Source organism: Lynx rufus, unplaced genomic scaffold (assembly GCF_022079265.1).
Source record: "Lynx rufus isolate CCGP_SWC_20201006 ecotype Redwood Valley unplaced genomic scaffold, mLynRuf1.p SCAF_5, whole genome shotgun sequence".
In the NCBI taxonomy this organism is placed as follows: domain Eukaryota; kingdom Metazoa; phylum Chordata; class Mammalia; order Carnivora; family Felidae; genus Lynx; species Lynx rufus.
The window spans coordinates 43,961,460-43,983,946 of NW_025814867.1; the positions used below are offsets into that span (position 1 = coordinate 43,961,460).

Below are 22,487 nucleotides of genomic sequence, written 5' to 3' on the forward strand. Positions count from 1 at the left end.
GCCTCTCTATTTCATCTTTCCCTGGATGTTCAGGGCTCCTCACCCTTTACTTACCTGTCTTCTACAGTGTAAATTGATATGTATCCTCCTAAGGGAAAACTCCCCTGGGGAAGTCCACGTAGCCATTTTCTACCCTGGCACTAGGAAAAGTAACTTCCACTTCTCTCACTAAAGAAACAAAGAGATACAAGAAAGATTAACTCCTGTTACAAAGCTACGATAAAATAATACCAAATACATTTTCATTCTATCATCTTTATTTTTCAATGAAGTTATAGATCTGTAATATAATATCTGCATGATGGGAAATACATCCAATGCCCTTAGAGGTATTTTATCCTTCCAATTCCAATTCCAGCCCTGTGCGTGTTTTTACTATAATCTGCTTATATATGGTCTGGTCTAATGTCACGGGGATTGAGAAGGGAGTGAACTTACTCAAGTCAGGGGGCAAACCTGGGATGAAAGCCCTGACCCCTAGTCTAGTGCTCTTTCTGCAACACTACCCTGCATCTCCATTTCTGAAGATACTACCAGGCTAGGAGGGCCAAGGGATTAAGTAGCAGCTGGATGGGAGATAGAAATAAGTCAAAGCGAATGGTTAAGGTGGACTCCTCAATATCTGCTTCCACACTGAACACACATCTTTCTCCAACGATTGCTGAGTTCAAACTGCTGCTGGTCTTTGGAGTCACCTCACTCTGCTCTACACTTTCCCTGTCCCTCTCTCCATCTTGGGTGCAAAGTAACCCAATAAGGGGTTCCCACCAAATCTATGTATAGTGAAGCCAGCATCCATCTTATCAGGTCATATCATCCCCAGGCATGGCTGTCCCAGCCAGGAGATACATAGATCACACAGTCTTATGGGACTGAGCTCTTAAATCTGTGGAATCTGACACTAACTCCAGGTAATTAGAATCAGAATTAAATTAGAGAAAAATGTCAGGCAACTGTTGATGTTCAGAGTATTGGAAAATTGATTGCTGGTGTGGGAAAACCACTATATTTTACTGGGTTTCATTTGTTTGAGACTCTACTTTTATGACAAGAATAGCACTGCTACTCTGTGCTGGAACTAGGGGTGTGAATGTGTCCATCCCCAGCCATCATATTTGCATTGTCTCTACCTTCCTAAAGCACATGCTGGACACATAGTGGGTGATCCCACACTCCTTCAAATGGGTAACATTCCTATCCCAGAAGCCCTCCATGTGCGCCTTCCTACACAACCCATATCTCCCTCCCTTTTCTCCAAAAGTAACCACTCTCCTGATTTTACAGTAATCATTTCCTTACTTTTCTTCATAATTGTATTACCCAAGTGCATCCCCAAACACTGTAATTTAGTTTTTGCTTTGTGTGTGTGTGTGGAGGGCAGATGGAGGGACAGTTGGGATATATCTTACATCAAAGGAAAGGATTTTACAATGAGCAGTGGTTCCCAAACTTGAGTAAGCATCAGAATCACCTGCTTATTAAAACACAGAAGCCTCACTGGGCTCCACTCCCATGTGGGCTGATTCAGCAGATCTGAAGTGAGGACTGAGAATTTGCATTTTAAACCAGTTCCCAAGTGACGCTGATGATGCTGGGCCAGAACCACACTTCCAGAACCATAGACTTAGGGTACATGGGACAGTATCCAGGCCTGCTCTAAAATCATTTGTGAATAACCAGGCTTCTTATTTCCAATAATACTTGGAAATCAGGATTTGATGGCTCCAGAATTTTACAATCATCTGTTTATTTTTTTCACTACACTGGCAAATGATGATTTGCTTAGCCAGTTTCCTTACGTCCTAACAAAAGATTCTAGGTCTGAGATCCTGTGAGCTCTTGTATTTAGGCCATCATGTGGTGCCAAACCATCCCTCTATGAAGGTGAGAAGCCCTAAGGTGGCTGAGTTCTCTGGGATGATTAGCCTCTAAATTTGGATGCATTTTTTTTTATAAAGAGAGATCAGTAAAACCCTAAGATTCTCCATTTTGAACACAAGCCAGAAGGGAAGGTCTCCATCCCCAGCCACACCAAGTTGTCAAACACAGAAACTTCTCTTTGACATCTTTTCACTTTCATTACATTTGCCACTCCAGCTAGATAGCTGTGCAAACTGAAAGTATGAGTTGGATGGTGGTATTAACCCAAATGAAGACCCAATCTCTTCCAACAGAATTTATATGAGGTAAAAAGGAGAGTACTACACAGGGAGAAAAACTAATATTTATTTCCGACTTTCTTTTCATCCTTCAGTGTGTTAGGTACTATGATAGTCAGTCTCCAAGATGGCACCCAGTGTTCCTCACCCTCCTATCTTGTGCCAGTGTTGGTCTGTGTAACCAACAGAATGTGGCAGAAGAGACAGTATGTAACTTCCAAGACTAGGTATAAACACCTGCAGCTTCAATCTTTTCATCTTGGGCCTTTCTCTCTCTGTCTCTGTGTCTCTCTTTCACACATACACACACACACACCCCACTGACTCTAGGATCAGTCAGATGCCTTGTCATAAGCAGCTCAATGGAGAAGGCTACATTGCAGAGACTAAAGCCTCCAGCTGACAGCTTCATGAATGATCTTGGAAGTGGATCCTCCATGCCCAGTCAAACCTCAGATGACAGTAGACCCAGTTCCCTTTGCAGCCTCATAAGCAACCCTGACCTAGAACCTGAGTTAAACTGCTCCTGGATTCCTGGCCACCGAAACCATGAGGAAAAAAAAAAAGTTTATTGCTTTAAGCTGCTAAATTTTGGGGTTATCTGCTATGAAGCAGTAGATCATAAATACAGGTGCTTTTCCAATTTACTCCCTTTAACCCGCAAATAGTCCTGAGAGATAGCTATTGCTGTATTTCACTGAATCTGATGTCATCATTTGCAAGATGCTCCATTTATTCTGTGATGCATTAATAAAAGAAGGAAGTGCTGTTATTTAAACTGTGATAGGTCTAAGATGCACTCCAATTTCAGGTATGTTACAGTGTGATGAAAATGTGCATCTTAGAATTAATGAAATGTGTTATCTGTATTTTGCAGCAGGGATTTCTTCTCACACATTGGGAAAATGACAGCTTTGTTTTTCATCCCCATTATTTAGCTTGGCGTGGAGTAACCACTTAGTATGTTTTGAATAGAGAGGTCAGCTGTCTGAATGGATACAACCTGACTTCTAGAGCCATGCTGGGCTCATCATGGCTCTTGTTTTTAATTAAAGATCAATAAGGGGAATTTCTAAAAGAGTTGAGCACTCCTAATTCTCGTGTTAGTCAGAGAAAGGCTCTTTTCTGGATTTTTAATCATCACCATCCTCTACATTTCCTCTTACTAAAGTGCAAATATACTGCTTGTGTGGCTCTATAAAATCAGCCCAAGCTGGCCCAACTCCTTAGAAGAGCTGACATCAAGTGTCTATTCTCACATACATTATCTGAACCAGACGTTATCATTCCCATTGGACATAGGAGGGAAAATAAGCTAAGAGACATTAAGAAACTTGCTTAAGATAATAAAACTAGAAAGTGATAGATGCAGGAGTGCTACCAAGCTGTTCTCACCGCTACCCCTCCCACATCACCGAGCCTTCTCTAAAGAACAGTAGTGAGGCCTTGTCTCCTGGCCTTAAACGATATTCACAGCAAAGCAAAAAAGGCAGCAACCCCTGTGAGAATTTTCAGTAGCCTCTAAAAATGCCTTTTATATGAATAGCCTGCTGTCTTTCATCTTGGGAACACAGAGTGTTTCATCAGCATTATCTCATTAGTCCTCATAGCCCCAGACTTTTCAAATAAATGAGTTAATGTTTGCAGAAAGTCCTTGAGAGCTAAAGACTAAGCACAGTGTGAAGGTATAGCTTTGTCCTAGAGCCTGAGCAGCCGTCACAGAGTCTGTTCAGCCTCTGTTGGAGAGCTTTCCTGTGAAAACACCAAACTTTTCAAGTCATGGAGAAGGAGGCAGGACTAGGGGGAAGAAGATCCAGCAAAGCCGACCCTGGTTTGGAGATGGGGTGAATCTATAAAGCAGAGATGACAAAGGGGATTCCACTGGCAAACTCTGATCAATTATTGATGCCCACCTGATGGGCTGAGAAGGATCCTAAGGCCATGTCTGGGCTCACTGGGAAAGAGTTTGGGAAAGGTCAGTGACGTCTACCATGGGTGACAGGACAAGTGAGTTTGCAGCATATATTCCAGAAATCTGCCCTTCTTGCTACAGATCAGTGAGCGACTTTCTAAAATCATTTATTAGTTCTAGGAGTTTTTTTGTTGATTCTTTTGGATTTCCTACAGAGACAATCATGTCGGCTGTAAACAAAACCAGCTTATTTCTTCTTTCCCAATCTGTATGCCTTTTATATCATTTTTGTTTTGTTTTGTTATATTAGCTAAGACTTCCAGTATGATGTTGAAAAGGAGTGATGAGAGGGGACATACTTGCTTTGCTCTTGATCTTAGCAGAAAACACTCTAGTTATTCACTTAAGTAAGATGTTAGCTGTGGATTTTTGTAGATATTCTTTATGAAGTTGAGGAAATTCCCTCTATTCCTAGTTTGACAAGAGTTGTTTTGTTTTGTTTTGTTTTGTTATCATGAATGGGTGTTGGATTTTGTCCATATATTGGTATGAGATGTAATTTTTCTTCTTTTTTAGTCTGTTCATGTGGCAGATTACATTAATTGATTTTCAAATGTTGAACCAGACTTGCATTCATGAGCTAAATCCCACTTAGCTGTGATAGATAATTCTTTTTATACATTGTTAAGATTTGATTTGCTACTAGATTGTTGAGAATTCTTACCTCTATGTTCATGAGAGATATTGGTGCCTAGTTGCTGGGTGATTTTAACATACAGAGTTGAGCTCCTGTTCTAAATTTCAAAGCAAGAAGAAGTTATATGCAAAGTCTTCACATGTTGGGTGGCTCCTGAATCCCAGAGTTCATGACTTGGGTGAGGAAGATGATGATGAGGCAAGAATTAATGAGAGTGATAATAGAATGGAACTACTATTCTAATCCTTTTATTCATGGACAAAATAACAATAATATGACACAAAATTTTATAAATTACAATGATCTCATATAGGATCTAGTTTGACCATCCTAATCCTGATAGGCAGTTAGAGATTACATTATTATCTCCACTTTGCAAATTAGGAAATTGAGGCTCAGAGAGAAAAAAATGACTTCTCCAAGATCACCAGTCATAACCCAAATCCCAGGTTCCTGAGTGAAAACCAGCACCCGTTCTGCATGGTCCTTTGGCTGATCAAATTTCTGTGGACCTTTAGTTATTCAAATGTGCTTGTTACTTGGTAAAAGTCAAAGTCAGAGTCCAGTTGTCATTTAATTCCCTAAGGCATTAAAGGGGGAGTGAGGGGCATCTCGGTGACTCAGTTGGTTAAGTGGCTGACTCAATTTCAGCTCAGGTCAGATCTCACGGTTCATGAGTTCAAGCCCCACACTGGGCTCCAAGTTGACAACATGGAGCCTGATTGGGATTCTTTCTCTCTCCCTCTCTCTATCCCACCCCGCTCAAACTCATGTTCTCTCTCTCAAAATAAACAAACGAACTTAAAAAAAATTGTTTTTAATAAAAGGGGGGATGAATTTCAAAGAAAAAAAGAACTTCAGAAAGGAAAATAGAACCACCCCCTTGTGGTCTATGGAAACCATTTCATTTAGTTTGCTTTACCCTCAGAAGCAGAGGTGATGGGAGAGTAAAAGGTGTGGAGCCAAGAAAAGTGCGGTGCTCAGGGAAGGTCACGGGAGCCTCTGCAGCCCTCCTCATACTTTCTCTGTATCTGGGTGCAGTTCTCCCACCTAGCACATCTACAATCTTCCAAACCCTGATGTTCTCATCTGCATAGGGAGTCCTGAAGATGTGAATATGAATACTTCTCTCATTATTCAAGATGAGACTCACCATTGCCTCTAGTGTGACGCTTCCCTGGGCCAAAGAAACGCCTAATTGCTCACAGATTACCTGACTCACAGGACACCCTAACCCTCTAGCCAGAGGTGCTAAAGACTGAATCATCCAACTTGCCTTTGCAGAAACTGGTTACTAATATGTCATTTCATTTCTGTCTCTTTCTAAGCTCAAGCTTTGCCTGCCTCACATCTATGGCATGTCCTTGCTCCCCATACCTCTACACCCATGCACAAGAGGATGCATAGGTAAATGCAGAGGGAAGTTTCTTCTCAGTCTTTGCAAGGGTTTGTAGGTTACATATACCAGTGCCCACATTCACATACAAGCACACCCCACGATAAACACATTGGGACTTGGAAATGGAGTTGGTAGAAGATCTGGCTTTGACCCTAAACTATGGAGGGATGAAATGACTTATAATTAAGTTACTTATATCTCTGAAATTCTATTGTCTGTCCCACTCAGAGACATCTCCCGCTTGGAGGCCAAGACAGTTACAGTAGAAACTTTCGTTTCCAAAATTGTGACATTGGAAATCGGCACTCCTTACAAACCTAGGGAGCTGGGGTCCTTGAAGGACACATAATATTCTCCTAGGGAAGTGGAGCAAGATCCAGAAGGGTGGTAACCCTGCATAGCTATTCAAGAACAGCAGATGTAGATAAAGCACATCAGAGTTTCTGTACATTGAACAGGCAGCAGCTAATTATATTGAGAATTTTTTTTTCTTTCATCCTAAGTTCCTGGTCATCATTAAAAATTTCCTCTGACCTCTATCATCTATTGTCCCTTTACAAGTTTATCATGTTTCCAAATCCGTGATTCTCTTCTTATCTGCTATTTACTTTCTTTCCAAAGCTGCAGCCCTAGGGTCTGTGAGTTAAATAATTTGGGAAGTTTTGAGTTAAACAGGTTTTACAAGAAGACTTCTCAGAGTTTATGGAATGTTAATGGGTGTGGTGAATCTTCAGGAAGATTTGTCTTGTGTGTACTATTTCCCAGACTTTTTCCAAAGAGGTCTCATAGGACATCTGTTTAGTTTAGAAGATGCTAATGAAGTCCCAGAGACAGCTAGTATTTCCTCTGTTGTGGGCTGAATTGTGTCCCCTCAAGAAAGATATGTTGAAGTCCTAATACCTAGTACCTCAGAATGTGACTGTATTTGGAAATACAGTTTTTACAGAGGTAATCAAATTAATCAAGAGGTTATTAGGGTGGACCCTAATGCAATTCAACTAGTGTCCTTCTAAGAATGGGAAATTTGGACACAGATATAGATATGCACAGAGACAAGTCTACATGAAGAGACACAGGGAAAGGATGTCCTTTTACAAGTGGAGGGAATGCCTGAGACTTTCAGAAGTTAGGGGAGAGTCCTGAAACAAATCCTTCCCTAGCAACTTCAGTGGGAGCATGGCTTTGCTGACACATTGATGTTGGACTTCTGGCCTCCAGAACTGGGGGAAAATAAACTTCTGTTGCTCTGAGCTACCCAGTTTGTGGTACTTTGTTATGGCATCCCTAGGAAACTAATATATTCCTTAGTATCCATTCTTCTAGCTGGTTGGCCGGTAAACCAATTTCATGTTTTTCTCTCTCTACTTATTAAAATGTTTTTTAAATTTCTATAATAAGCTTAAAAATAACAAAAATACCCATTCTTCTCCTGTTGTAATGGAAGTGTCAATTTTCAGTGAGACAAATGGCCAGCTAGACTAGACGTCAGCAAACTCTTTCAGTAAAGATTTAGATAGTAAATATTTCAGGTCTTGTGGGAACATAAGTTAACTTTCACAATTATCCATTCTGCCACTGCAGCAGGAAGGAAACCATAGACACTATGTAAACAAATGAGCATGGCTGTCTTTCCACAAAACATTATTTACGAAAACAGGCAGCAGACCAGATTTGCTGACCCACTGATCATTGAGTACCTGCTACCTGCCGGGCATTATTCTAGGAGCCATGAATACCATGGTGAGCCACATGGTCAAGGACTCTGCCTACTAGAGCTTGTAAAATATTGTTTACAGCTGGGTCGTCAGCACCTTGTACAGGACAGGGCACGCAGTGGTCAGTTCAGATATACTGAACTCGTGACTGATTGAAAATCCCTTGGATGAAGAGATGAGCCAAACCTTCGGGGTGCTGGGCCAGGGAGAAACTCTGGGCTCCCTAGGATGCTAACTAGAGCACAACAAAAGAACCTCTATTGGCAGTATGAGTCCTTACCAAGGCAAAAGCAAACAAACCAACACTTGTACTATATGCACCAAAAAAACACGTACAAGAATGATCATAAGAACATATTTCCAAAGACACAAAAGCTGGAAACACCCCAAATATCCATTAATAGAATCAGAGTAAATAAACTGTATTATTTTCAAATAATGGAACACTATACAGCAAAGGACAAGAACAAACTCCTGCTACATAAGACAACACAGATGAATACCAAAATTATTACAAATTGAAACCACCTACCTTCCAACCCCCACTTGGACACTGAGGACTAAAACCATAAACTGCTCCACAGCTTACTGTCTATATTACCATGATTTTATTACTCAATAGTCTTCATTAACATAGCTTTACTATTCCAGGATACTCTTGCCCAGGCAAATAACTTTAGTTTTCATTATAGAACTTCCCAAAAGACCCCATCATCTCTTCAATAGAAAACATCAAGAGTTCATATCTCAGGAGTCTTTGAACCTTTCACCTCTAAATCCTTGCCATGCTTTCCCACAGTCCTAAATGATAGAATTCCTACAAATCCTGTTCAAGTCTTCACACTGAAAGACTCACCTGAACCAGAATCAAAATCTCAAATTCAGCCTTTTCCTTCTCCCTCCAATGAAAGTTCTTTCAAGGTGGTATTCTCCCTGATGGCCATAAGCAATACATTCAGCGTTGTCTCATGAACAGATCGTTCTGCTGATATTTCAGGAGTCAACATTCAACAACATAACGTTCAGTGAGAAAAACCAGACACAAGGAAAGCATGCTTTATTATTCAATTTCTATAAAGTTCAAGCACAGACAGAACTAATCTATGGTGATAGAAATCAGAACTGTAGTTACTCTGAGTGTGTGTGGTGATGGTAGGTACCTACTGTCTCGGAGAGGACACGAGAGAGTTGTCTGAGTGCTGGGAGTCCTACATCTTGATCTAGATGGTGGTTACATGTGTATAAACATATGTAAAAATTCACTGAGGTAGGGGCACCTGGGTGGCTCAGTCTGCTAAGCATCTGGCTTCGGCTCAAGTCATGATCTTGGGGTTCATGAGTTCGAGCCCCACGTTGGGCTCTGTGCTGATAGCTCAGAGCCTGGAGCCTACTTTGGATTCTGTGTCTCCCTCTCTCTCTGCACCCCCCCTCATGCTCTCTCTGTCTCTCTCAAAAATGAATTGAAATTTAAAAAAATTCACTGAGCTACACATTTTTGTGTGCATTTTACTACATGTAAAAATTTACATTTCAATAAAAGTTTAAAAGTTAAAAACTTAACCTAGGTGTCAGAGATTATTGACAGAACTGAGTGTAGTTTTAGAACATCTACTTTAGCCAAGGGATTGCCTTAAACAATAGGGAGTTAAGTATTCTGTGAGATCCCAACCTGGCTCACTTTTTTAAAAAGTATCTAAATTGACAAAGATGAACAAACACAAAAATTATTTTGTGTTAAAAGGGGAGGAAGGACCATTTTTACTAGCCTGGGGTGGGTGACAATTTCTCTACATGATGTGCTGTGAATCATCTCCACAAACCAGGCTGGACCATGTCCTATAACCCCATTGTTGACCATCCCTCTCATCTCAGAAGAGGAAAATGAGGAAAATTCAAGCCGTGCTACAAAAAGCCCTGATAAAAGGCCAATTCTCAAAGTAAAAGCATTTCATTGCTTTCATTTTTAAGAATGGAAAAACAGATATGTAGCTGATATTTATAAAAATCTTATTTGGTAGCTAGACTAAGTAGACACCACGTACTTACATTTCCCAAACACAGAGTGGGAATTATGGCCTCCCCACAATATTTTTAGCCTGTGGTTACTGCCTGTCTCACCTGGCCCAGCCCTTCAGCTAATTTCCTGCACAATTATTCTCCAGAGTTCACTGAAGAATGACTCCTCTGTCCACCGAAAGGAACAATGGTTTTCTCATACACTTGGGGATTTTCCTTCAAAGACTGTGGACGACTCCCTGAATGATTTCAGGAATGAATATTTGTTTTCTCATTTTTGCTTTCTTTCCAAATGTAATATGTGTTTATTGTAAAACTTTAGTAGGTATAGATAGGCAAAATAAATCAAGACAAAAATCACCCAGAATCTAACCAAAATTACTTTTTAGTGCATATATATAATAAATATAAATATAAATATAAATATAAATATAAATATAAATATAAATATAAATAAAATTTTATTGTGCTGACATTTTACCAAACCAGTTCCTTGTTGGACATTTAGGCTCTTGTTATTTTTCTTGGTATAAATACTACTCCCAAAATTATCCCTGGAACTGAACATCTTTTTGTTTATTTGTTTAGGTTTTATTTCATAATCATAAATTTAACTTTGCAATCAAGCTACACTTGGAGGGGAATAAGGAAAATATGGAACCCATAGAACTGCAGTGAAAGCACAAAGATTATAGGATATTTCTAGTCGATGGGGGTGAAGGGATGCCCTCCTGAGCTACAGAAGGAATGGGCTGGTGGTTAAGATAAAACACAAGCCAGATTAGATTTGTCCACAATCAGCACTGGTGGTCTTCTTGCTATGTTGCCATTACTGGACCCAAAGCAGTCTATACTTCCAAGTATTCATGCTCTCTTTCACTTTGCCAAAAACCACATGCCGACCATCCAACCACTCAGGTGTGGCAGTGCAGATGAAAAATTGAGAACTGTTTGTGTTGGGTCCAGCATTTGTCATGGACAAGATACCAAGACCTGTGCGATCCAGAATGAAATTCTCATCATCACATTTCTCCCCACAGATGGACTTGCCATTATGGATTATGAAGTCAAGTCACCTGGCACATAAATCCTGGAATAATCCTGTGACAGCAGGAAAATTTATAACCAAATCCTTTCTCCCCAGTGCTCAGAGCATGAAAGTTTTCTACTATCTTGGGAACTTTGTCTGCAAACAGCTCGATGGAGATTTGACCCAAGAGCTCGCCATCCATAGCAATGTTGAAGAACTAGATGGAGTTGACTGTGGCTGGGAGGCTCAGGGGGCTCCGGGTGGTGGCATCTGCAAGGCTAAAATCAAATATCCTTAATGATTTTCCTAAAATAAATTACTAGAAGTTATAGATATATAGATAGATGATAGATAGATAGGGAAGTAGACAGTAGGTAGACAGATGATAGATAGGTAGATAGATAGAATAGACAGATAGACACATACACACATACACTGGGTTAAAAAGGATATGCAGACCTTACAGATTGTTGCTTTTCTGAAAAGTTGCACCAAATCCCATACCTGTTCCCATGGTGGGTAAGCATCAGAGGAAACATAGTCAAAAGGGTCTCACATACATACAAGAAACAAATTGTGGTGAAGGTAATGCTCCATCAATTTCCTCAGACTTTACTTCAAGAGATTCCCTATATCTAGCAAGTTATTTATGAATTTGGCAACTATGGTAAATTTATACTCAGAGGGAACTATCTAACCTTTGGGCCATGTGTGCTATTCAGGTGACTCAGATTCTACAGTAATTGTATTGCTTTTATGTTGCCAGGTGATATAATAAGCTGTTTTGATACAATCCCTGAGGGAATTTCCAGTCAAATTGAAGGGTTTGGAATATTATAGACCCACCATGTGAGCTATAAATATAAATAAACTAGGGTAGAAGGTGATTTATTTTGCTATTTCCTCTGGAAAATGGCAATGTCTACTATTAAAGAATTTACAAACTAGGGAAAACTTTGAGTCACTCAAACTTCAGCTCTGGGGTGGGATGACTGAGGGTCACAGGGACCTGTCAAAGCCCCCCTTGGGTGAGTGGAGAGGCTGAGTCAGTGTTGGAGGAGACAAGACCCCAGCACCTGGGCAGGAGTAACAGAGGAGGAAGAGGGGGCCAAGGACAGAAACCAGCAAAGCATGGGTTTTCATGTTAGAGTGATCTGAAGTCATATCATAATATGCCTTGGGCATATTACTTAACTTCTCTGAGCTTTGACTCTGTACAGTGGAGACAAGCAACACTTCCTAGGAATGCTGAGAGATTTCAGTGAAATAATATGTGTAGAAACTAAGTATAGTAACTGACCCATCGAAGGAACTCAATAAATGGTTGCTATTGTTACTATCATGATTAATCATTATTATTGTTGTTGCCTTGAGGATAGACTTAAGAAAAAGAGGTGCTTATACCTGATCATTATGCCTCTTGTTTGGATTTTCTCTTTCAGGGGCTCTTAATCTGGTGCCCAAGAATTCCCAAGAGGCCCAGGGATAGATACCTGGGAGAAGGGGTGTTAAACTCCAGAGAGAAAAAAAAAAATGCCAATTTTTTTTTCTAACCTGTAAGGAAAATATAGTATTTCCTTTGTTATGACTACATGAAACAATTCACAGTAGTATCAGCAATGCTGATCATGCTTTGATTAACAATACAAAGCATATATGATTATAAACAATATATAAATTGTATGTTACTTCTGTATCAAAAGTACAGTTGTTAGGCCCACCCCCTAGACCACTGCCTGCCTTCCTGTCTACAGAGGCTGGTGTGATGGAGCTGGCTGTCAGGTAAACTGTATTATAATTTTCAAAAATATTTTGATAAAAATATCGCAATATTTTATCAAAAACATTTTGATGAAATATCACAATTCGATTAAAGATCATGCTTTATTTTATGCACTTTTATATGGCATTCTTCAAAGAAGTCCGTAGTCTTCAGAGGACTGCCAGAGGGAGACAGAAGCACAGAAAAGATTAGAACCGTTCTGTCGGGAAGCCACTGTAGGGCACCCAGCACACAGGAGGGACTCTGCTGTCCAACAGCCCAAGAAGCTCCTTTATTAACTCATCTATTTCCCAGACCAATAAACATGAAAAGCAGAAAACTTCTGAAGATAATTCCCAATAGATCAGGGAATCCTGTCTCTTGAAAGGGCCCAACTCTGTACAACAGATATAAAATATCAAGGGAGAAAATGTCTGTTACCCTCCCCAGGAGCCTGATGCCTTGGGCATCCAGTAGAAAGGACCTAAGTGGTGTAATGACCCCAAGGTAATGGCACAGCAACAGCAATGCACGGAGAACAGAGAAACGTAGAAGAAGGAGAGGATGAGGGAGAGAAAGTAGGATAAAAAACCCAGAAGACACAAAGCCCTAAGCAATAAGGGCTGCACACCCCTCAGGCTGTAAAAAAAAAAAAAAAAAAAAAAAAAAAAAAAAATATATATATATATATATATATATATATATATATAGGGAGAAAAGTTTTAAGCTTATTTATTTATTTTGAGAGAGAAAGAGCGAGAGCACACATGCACAGCATGCACATGAGTAAAGGAGGGGCGGGGGGGGGGGGAGAGAGAGAATCTCAAGCAAATGCACCATCAGCACAGAGCCCGATGCAGGGCTCGAACTCAACAACCGTGAGATCATAACCTGAGCCAAAATCAAGAGTCGGACGCTTAACTGACAGAGCCACCCAGGCACCCCAAAAGGGGGAACCTTAAACAAAGGACAGTGAAACTAAACAAGAAAAAAAACTTGTAGTGGATACTTTATTTTGTTGTATTTAAACCACCAAAGTTGGGGGGTGTTTCCCCATGGTCCTTCTGCCCTTCCTCCCCCTGCCCCATTTTCCCATAATGCTGATGAAACTGCTTTAGTCCGTTTCCCATCTTTTCCTCATCCAACTATCCAGGCCTTTTTCTTTGTCAATACATGATCCTTGGTGCTTGTCTCTGAAGGACAAAAAGTGTTCTACCTGTTAGAGAAACTTAGGACCTGCCAGTACTCTCGGCAGCATTGCATGTTTTGATGCCTTCCTTTAGCTCAGGGCACTCTCAACCAGCCCTCCCTCTCTGGGCAAGAGTCTGTCTCTTATGAAACATGAAACACTTCAAAAAGGCCTCTTGCCAGAGATTTGCAGGCATATGAATGGGAAACACCATATAAACAGTGAAAAAAGACACATCTTTTCAAGTTTTTGGATTTTCTCCTTCACGATCTTAAAAAAAGCAATTAGAAATCTTTCCTTTAATAAACCCAGGCATAGATAATAGTAATTGGAGTGTGATACTTATCCTTATAATGTTTCTAAAAAACATCACTCAGGCCAGAGTTTGTCTCAGCTATGCTGAGGACCGACCGTCATTCAGTCTGTAAATTACCTCGTGGATTTTCTCATTCCTAAAAAAACAGTTTGCTACGCTCAAACACTGACATCACATGAAGATGCCAGCTTTTATACACATTTATAAAAGTAGAATATACGGAGTATGATACACTAGTACAAAGTTTTACAAATTAATACAAGTAAAATATATAAATTACAATGAAATAAAGGAAGATCGTGGTTCTGTCGTGGGGTGGTTCTTTTAGCAGTCGTATCGCTGTAAAGAAAATGAAATATGCATTACGTTACAATCAGGCTAAACAAACAACGATGCCATGTTAGTCCTAAAAATTCCTGTTTTAAGCAAACATAAAGTGGGCTGATCTCCACTACCCAGAGCTTTTGGCCAACAACACTGAGAGCTTGGACAATGTTCCTGAAATGTTTCCTAAACAAACCAGATCCATTGTCCTCTCTTAGGAAAAGCTGCAGGAAAGGGCCATGGAAACCACAGCTTACTGGTGTTTGCTTGGCTTTGAATGCGTTTGGGGTAGGCTTTTAATCTTAGGGATTTAAGAGATAATGCCATGGGAGTTTCACACAGGAGTGGGCTCAATGTGGGTAACCTTCCCAATGAAGTGCTACCAAGTTACAGATTTGACTCATCTACACTAAAAACCTTGCCCTCTGAAAGCATCTTTTGTCTTAGAAACAAAAATAGCAGATCTGCACTGTGGTGTCTGTGAAAAAGCCATCTCTTCGGTGACTCAGACGGGAAATCCCGTGGGACTACTTGCTCCCCACCCCCGCTCAGAGAAGAGGGTCACTCTGGCAAATCACTACAGCAATTTTGGTCATTGACATATTATGCCTGTCCCCAAAATGCACAAGTGCTGATGTCCAAAGGGGCCTCACCTAATTTAAACTCTGCCTTGTATGAAATCCAAGGCTAAAGATAGGTCACATTAGAGTAAGTCTGAAAGGACTCTCCTCTGCCTCTCCCCAACCATACTGCCTGGAAACAACTTCATATTGAAGGTTTCCCACTGCGCTGTTTTCTTGGAAATTTGGCAGGCTCCCAAGGAAATTATTAATCTTGCTGTACTTGCCTGATAAGGAAAACTAGATTTTTCTTTTAACGTCCCCTCAAAAATTAGAAAGTTTCCTTTTATTCATAGCAAGGTTTTTCATGGTAGCCACATGCTTTCAGTTTTAATTAGATTTTGTCTTATTTTAAAAGACAGTTAAGAGACCTTGAACCAAAGGAGTAAATGATTAGGAAAATATAAATTAAATAAGTTTCTGTTTACCTAATCCTGTTTTACAGAATAAGACATAAAACTAACCTCCCAAAATTGGACCAAAGCTGGACTTCCATCAATTCATTACTATGTGTTTTGTTTTTTTTTTAGGAGGATATAGAAACAAGAACTTTCCCCGCTACTAACAAATGCATACTTCTCTCTGAAATCATATCCCCAGGAAACAAGTGCTTCCTGGTTTTCTTTCACCATGAAAGGTTTTTTTCATGAGCTGCTATTCAAAGGTTATTAGTGATTCTCTGTGCTTAGCTGTTTGGGTATTTTTGTGACTCCTTATTAGAAGGCATTGTAGAAAATCCAACAGAACAGCAAGTGTTGCGGAGAGGTTGAGAGCAGGAGCTCGCATAAAATGACCTAGGGTTTGAAGCCTGTTACTTCCTGCCTAGGTGATCTTAGACATACTGCTTAATGTCTGACTCATAGTCTCTTCTGAAATGTGAGTTTAGCTCCGTGCCTGGTGCAATGAACATTGACCACTATTTGCATATACTAGTTGGGAACACGAGAGCAAGCAAAATTGTGTCTCTTTGGCCAGAGCAGGGGTAGTGAAAGGGGCAGTGAGTTTGCTCTTGAAAGGAAACTTTGGGTACGGGCAGCATTTTCCTATATACACAGAGCCAACTATAAAAAAAAAAAAAAGATAACCCAGCAACTATGATATTCAGGAAGCTTATTACTGAAAGCAAAATTGAATGCTGTAAATGCTTTGCCACAAAGATGATATAGGAACAAACGTTGGTAGTTGGAGCAGAATCTGATTTTGCCTTTTTTTTTCTTTATGATGAAAATAACAGTGTGTTACAGTAATTGAATACCCCAGGGCCAGGCTGTGACATCTTCACAGCTCTTACCTGTTGGCGAGAGCAGCAATAGCCACATATGCCTCCCATCACACCATTTATTACTTGAATGAGACATAAGATGAATTCAATTCCACCCAGGGCCAAGAGGATGGAAAACAGAGAGACGTTCCATTCTACAATATGCTTGGGTTCCGTGCACTGGGACCATGTGGAGGTATCCAGAAGGTACCTGTGGATGAAAAGAAGAAATTCTGATATATGACCACATCTAAGGGGATGTCTCATAAGCTACTTTCTGTGTGGTGCTTTTTTGTTCAGAAAAAAAGAAACTAATTCAATGACCTGTGTCAAATTTTTCTAGTCTGTCATTTCACAAAGTGACAAATTCAGATCTTGCTGCAATGATAAACATAAAATTCAACAAAGATTATTGAGCACTCATTGTGAGTTAGACCTCAAGCCAGGGCTGGGGATCTAATGGTGAACATGGCATGGGTTCTGCCTTGGAAGAGCATAGCATCTAAGGGAGGAGACAATATGCAATCTCAATGTAACCAGTACACTGATCAGGAAGACCAAGTGTGAGGAAGGGCATCTCCCCTAGGCCAGGAGAGTACCTGCTTACGTAACTATTCCACAAGTCTGAGCTCCATGAAGTCCGGAACCAGACCTTTCATCATTGTATATATAGACCCTAGATCAGTATCTAGTACATAGTAGGTACTGAACACATTTTAAAAGTAATTGAACGATAAATAATCTGAAGTCACTCTGTGAAATGTTAGCAAACCACACTGAAGTCACATTTGACTACACACACACACACACACACACAGAAGTCATATACATATATATATACAACTTAGGAGACTTTCTAAGTACCTGGATATTCTTACAGTCTGAAAAATTCTATCTCTGATTGCTCTTGTAGACTTTCAGCCTTTGCTACATCATAAAGTATTTGGATTCTTAATGAAATAGGATTCAATCGTGGGAAAATCTACAACTTACTTAATCCCACAAAGAGGTCTGGTATAAATCTTTTCTTATCACTTCTTCCTACCACAGCAGAACAAAGGGGCTTAGAATTAGAGACCTAACTTTGAATGGTTCATTGAGCCAATCAGAAACTCAATGTGTTGGTTAAAAAAAAAGAATTCTGTCCTTATGACCCCATCTTTCTGCATATCAGGAGGTGGGGGGAAGTTGTAATTTTAGGACACAATGTAAAAAATTCCTTTGTCCCCATCTGGCTATTGAGCAATTAATCACTGGCTTGTGACCATTAGCTATTCCTCATATTGAAATCCCTGGACAGGTTGAAGTGAGGAATGATATAGAAGCAGAAGGCTTCTTACAGAAGCTGGGGTGGCTGGTGGGAGGGGCATACAATCAAACAGCTGTAAAATGCTGAGTGATATTCTCACTTCTCCTTGCATTCCAGCTTCATCCATCATGATCTTTTTTGGAGGTGGGTTTGTGCAGTAGCTTGAATGTCTGTGCATATATAGCCAATTTCCACTCACACTTTCAGTATGTTCTGAACAAAGTTGAATCACGATCCATAACTATATTGGCCACCCAAATTTCAAACCCCCGTAAAGCTAACATTTGTTCAGAGGCTACTATTGGGTTGTATTCATTGTCAGTTAGCAGATAATATTAACAGCCAACAGAGGCCAGCCTCAGAGTGTGTCAGCTTGTGTGATAAATACTTTACATTTATTATCTCATTTATCCTATGACAACTGCCATTGGTTTTATTTTACAAAGTAACTGAGAAACACAGAGCTCAGTTCACTGTTTCCTGGTTGCTGAGGGAGAAATGCAGAGCTGAGATAAAATCCAGGTCCACATAATTCCATGTTCACAATTTTACAAACTCACTGTATGCTATACAATTCATGGGGGACAGTCTCGATAGGGTAAGGGCAATTGAAATTCATTATTCATATTATTTCCACTCATGAATCTCATAACGAAGCCTTTCAAAATTCAACGAAGGATGTCATTCATTTGCTGTCATGTACATCAATTTCTATGAGCTATTTCTGTTCTTTTCTCAGTAATAGATAAGAAATAAGTACCGACATAAAACAACGGAGCTTAAATTATCCTGACGCTAAGATCATGTATAAGACTGTCTTATGTAGCCTGATCACTTTACTTTTCTTTTAATTTTTATTATTTAAAAAATTTTTTTTAATGTTTATTTATTTTTGAGAGAGAGAGAGAGAGAGAGAGAGAGAGAGAGAGAGAGAGACAGAGTCCAAGCAGGGGAGGGGCAGAGAGAGAGGGAGACAAAGAATCTGAAGCAGGCTCCAGGCCCCCAGCTGTCAGCACAGAGCCTGAGGCGGGACTCGAACTCACCAACAGTGAGATCATGACCTGAGTTGTAGGTGGACAATTAATGCACTGAGCCACCCAGGTGCCCTGCCTGATCACTTTAAATAAAGGGTTTATGGGGCGCCTGGGTGGCGCAGTCGGTTAAGCGTCCGACTTCAGCCAGGTCACGATCTCGCGGTCCGTGAGTTCGAGCCCCGCGGTCGGGCTCTGGGCTGATGGCTCAGAGCCTGGAGCCTGTTTCCGATTCTGTGTCTCCCTCTCTCTCTGCCCCTCCCCCGTTCATGCTCTGTCTCTCTCTGTCCCAAAAATAAATAAATGTTGAAAAAAAATTTAAAAAAATAATAAAAAAAAAATAAAGGGTTTGTTGTACATAGCGATTATGTTATATTGTGAGTGTGTGTATGAGGATAGTATGATCAATTGGGGAGTTGGTTAAATTCAGATGCTTTCCATCCATAGTATGTAAGGATTCCACAATATTTTCTTATAAAATAGTAAAACCAGCCAATTGTTTTGGTATAGTGCACACACTACATAAGCCCGAACTCTACAGCCCGGCTGCCTGGCTGTCATGTCCTAGGAATGTGCCTTTGGATAAATTACTTCAGCTCTCTGTGCCTCTTTTTCCTCATCTGTAAAACAGGAGCAAGAGTGGAAGTCAACTCCTAGAGTATCATGAGGGCTGAATCAGTGAATCCATTTAAAAGCACTTAGAGCTTCTCCAGGTCAGAGACTGGGCATCCACCCTCTGACACCACTGCCTGGTGCCTGAGTCACCGCCTGGCTGAGTGCACGGATACGTGGATAATTGATGCCTTTCCAACTTGATGGGATTGCCCCTATACCATGCGGTGGACAAGAATGTGTGGTCGGACAGGGAACAATGACTTACTGTCCATCGGTGTTGGCAAAGGTGTAGTTCCACTGGCCAAGAGAATCACGACATACTGGCCCTTCGGCCAAGCCCAGGGCTGCCACGATGACGCAGTAGCCAGACCCTGCAATCCCAATGAGGGCCGCCAGGACGGAAGAAAGCATCTAGGGAAAGGAGAGACGGCAGAAGTGAGCCCGAGCGTCGCACCTGCCTCCCAGGGACCCTTTTCACCACCCGAGCTGGAGCACCTACCGCGCATCTCTTGCCACAGTTTTCGTGGCCACAGCAGCCACAACAGTCGTCCTGCTCCAACCCAATGAATACGAATGCCGGCAGGAACATCTGGTTAGAAAACAATCAGATTAAAATCACCATCTTTCGGCCCAGTATCACAAAGAATGTAAAACTATGAGGGGGAAAAAACAACACCTCTAAATGAAATATCTGCTTGTTTTCATGTAATGTGTCAACGCATTCTTTAGGGTGAGGGTGTCGTATGGGAGGGATAGAATAATAACCCATAAATATGTTTCTTCCACAAGAGTTCCCTCACGTAGTCCCAGAGGCAAACTCTGTTTCTGTTAAACCCTGCCTTTAATTCGTTTTTTCTCCCCTTGTACACATAGATGATACAAGTCTTTAATATAATAATTGAAACGTTTTTGTAAGTGGGAGAGATGAAAGCACCATATAATATATAAAAACCGTTTCTTTGATGATGCGATTGTATGGTTGTTGCTTCACAATAAAGCTCCTTAAATAAAGTAAGTATGAAATACTCTGAGTTTGATCAAAAGAAGCCTAAACAAGGGTGACATTATATTAAGGACAAACCGTTGTTAACATGGTAACAATACTTAAATTCAAAGCCGATTTGCCATACCATAATTAGTGCATTAAATTTAAATGTTTTCAGGTCTTTTCTTGACTAAGAAAAATATTCTGTGTGGTATGAGCAATTCCACAAAATGTCTTTTTAAACTTCTCAATCCCAGCATTTAAAGTGGCAAGCTCGAGTTTGTCCACATTCTTTCCATGCTGTGGTTGAAGCTAATACTTTCAGCTCCCAGGTTGGCAGGCAAATTCCTCTCACTTCAATTAAAAACAAACCTTGGAAAAAACAACACATTCCGCTGTTAGCTTCAGATCCTGATCTGCTGCTAACGGGAGGATTTTTCCTAGACACCACACCCAGGATTACATAAAGGAGAAAATGTATCCTTCTTTTTAAGTAGCAATACACTCATAATTGATAATTTTTCCTGTCACAGATGTCTGAGAATAAACAGCAGATAATTTGGATCCAAAACTGTTGATTTAGACAGAGAACCAGTGACGCCCTCCCAGCTCCCTAGGGCAAATGTTAAATGCCTACCCACCTCAGTTCTAGAAACTCTAGACACTCTCAGATCTGATTGAAAAGCTAATATCTGTTTTCTAGCTGTAAAGTGAGAGAGCTTAGCAAAAAGGAAGTTCGCTGTTGGTTGAAAGAGGACTTTGTAAAACGTCTGATAAAATTAATACACTAGACGTAGCTCAACTTTTGTGCAATCTGCTTTCAAAAGAAGATGAACAAAAATAACTGGCTTTGGAAATAGGCATTGTAGAAAACTTTCCATGAAAACACCTCTTTAACGGAAGAGACTTTTTTAAGCTTGTAATAATTCTGAACAACTTACCAGCAAGCCCCCTCCTACGATGCCAGAAAAGAACCACACGAAGCGGCTGAGATGGTTTTCGGAGGCATATTTTGTTTCCCCATTTGGAAAGTAAAGCAAAATATTAGCTACAATGCAGAGGATGGCCAGCCACACCAGAGAATGTCCGATGCACCGTGCACATTTTCCATAACACATGGTGGTGGCAGAGGCTGCGAGGATTTCCCTCTTCACTCTGCAGCTCAGTGATGGCCAAGTCAGAAGAGAGTATGCCTGTCTGTGGAGAAAGCAAAAGCAGTTCTCAGCCCATTCCTGCAACCTCTTAAATACTCAGTTCTTAGTCACCGGGTTGGGGGAGGGGGAGGCGGTGAGGTACTTGGCTTTCATTGGTCCTGATTGCGGGCTCTGGTTGGGGTGGGGGGAGGTAGGGGGAATGTCCCGCCCTTGCAATGAAATCCTTGAGACAAGCGAAACCAGGGTAGGGATGTGGGAAACAGCCTCAGTCTTAAGCAAGAAAGAAAATGATTAATCTTCACCGAGAAATTCACAGTGCTACTCCTTCACAGGATGAAGAATTGACAGGAACGCGTAATACAACTTTCCAGTAACTGTCAAGTGTCCGTAGTGTGACCGTGCCGGTTGAGGCTTTGAAAGGCAGCGAGCTGTGATCCTGCTCCATGCAGCTGTCTGGACAGCTTCCAGTGTGAGGGCTCTGTGTTCACTTCCCCTGCTGCACTGACTTAATTCCAGACCTGGGGCAAGTCTCCTGAGCTCTGCGGTTGTCTCCTTGTCTGTTAAAGGTAAGGTGTCTAAAAGCCATCACCCACAGATTTGAGGTGGCTGTTGGGAAAATTACCAAGCAGGCTTCTTTCCTCTGCCTACTGCCTGCTCTGCAGGACCGATCCGACTGTCCAGCTTTCCTGGATATCTGCCTCCAAAACAAATCTGGTACCAAAACAAAGGTGGCGTTAGTCAACACAAAGGGCTCAGGCACCTGTCTACTCCTGAGTATTATTCTCAGGCAAAGCAATGCCAGGAAAGGCCAAGGGAGGCCTAAAGCATGGGAGAAGGATAGAAAGAAAAAGACAGGAAGGAAGAAGAAGAAAGAGACAGAAGAGAAAGGGACTCGGCAAGCAGAGCAGGGAAACAGGACGGAGAGAATGCAGAATGAGCCGGAGAGCCAGGGTTGTTGATCAGGGCCCGGGTCTACCTGTGGTCTACCCAGCC

General features: G+C 41.0%; 1 protein-coding gene across 2 annotated transcripts; it reads right to left on the bottom strand.

Moving 5' to 3' along the window:
* Window positions 1-13,713: 13,713 nt before the first annotated feature.
* TM4SF1 (transmembrane 4 L six family member 1) lies at window positions 13,714-21,887 on the bottom strand. Of its 2 annotated transcripts, none has more exons than XM_047099833.1 (5): window positions 21,282-21,887; window positions 19,855-19,944; window positions 19,621-19,766; window positions 16,414-16,611; window positions 13,714-14,534 (listed from the first exon to the last, which is right to left on the bottom strand). In XM_047099833.1, exons 1-5 carry the CDS (start codon window positions 21,456-21,458, stop codon window positions 14,429-14,431), a joined length of 717 nt encoding a protein of 238 aa, XP_046955789.1. In that variant the 5' UTR covers window positions 21,459-21,887; the 3' UTR covers window positions 13,714-14,428. The 2 variants fall into 2 exon arrangements, with proteins under 2 accessions (XP_046955789.1, XP_046955788.1); XM_047099832.1 differs by having other exon boundaries at window positions 14,418-14,534; window positions 16,431-16,611.
* Window positions 21,888-22,487: the final 600 nt, after the last annotated feature.

What these genes read in the sequence shown, in the direction of transcription:
- TM4SF1 (XM_047099833.1), bottom strand. Translation starts at nt 21,458, where the DNA reads ATGTGTTATGGAAAATGTGCACGGTGCATCGGACATTCTCTGGTGTGG. An exon ending in TCGTAGGAGGGGGCTTGCTG is followed by an intron (nt 19,945 to 21,281) that starts GTAAGTTGTTCA and finishes TTTTCTAACCAG; the next exon opens with ATGTTCCTGCCGGCATTCGT. An exon ending in ACTGTGGCAAGAGATGCGCG is followed by an intron (nt 19,767 to 19,854) that starts GTAGGTGCTCCA and finishes TCCTTTCCCTAG; the next exon opens with ATGCTTTCTTCCGTCCTGGC.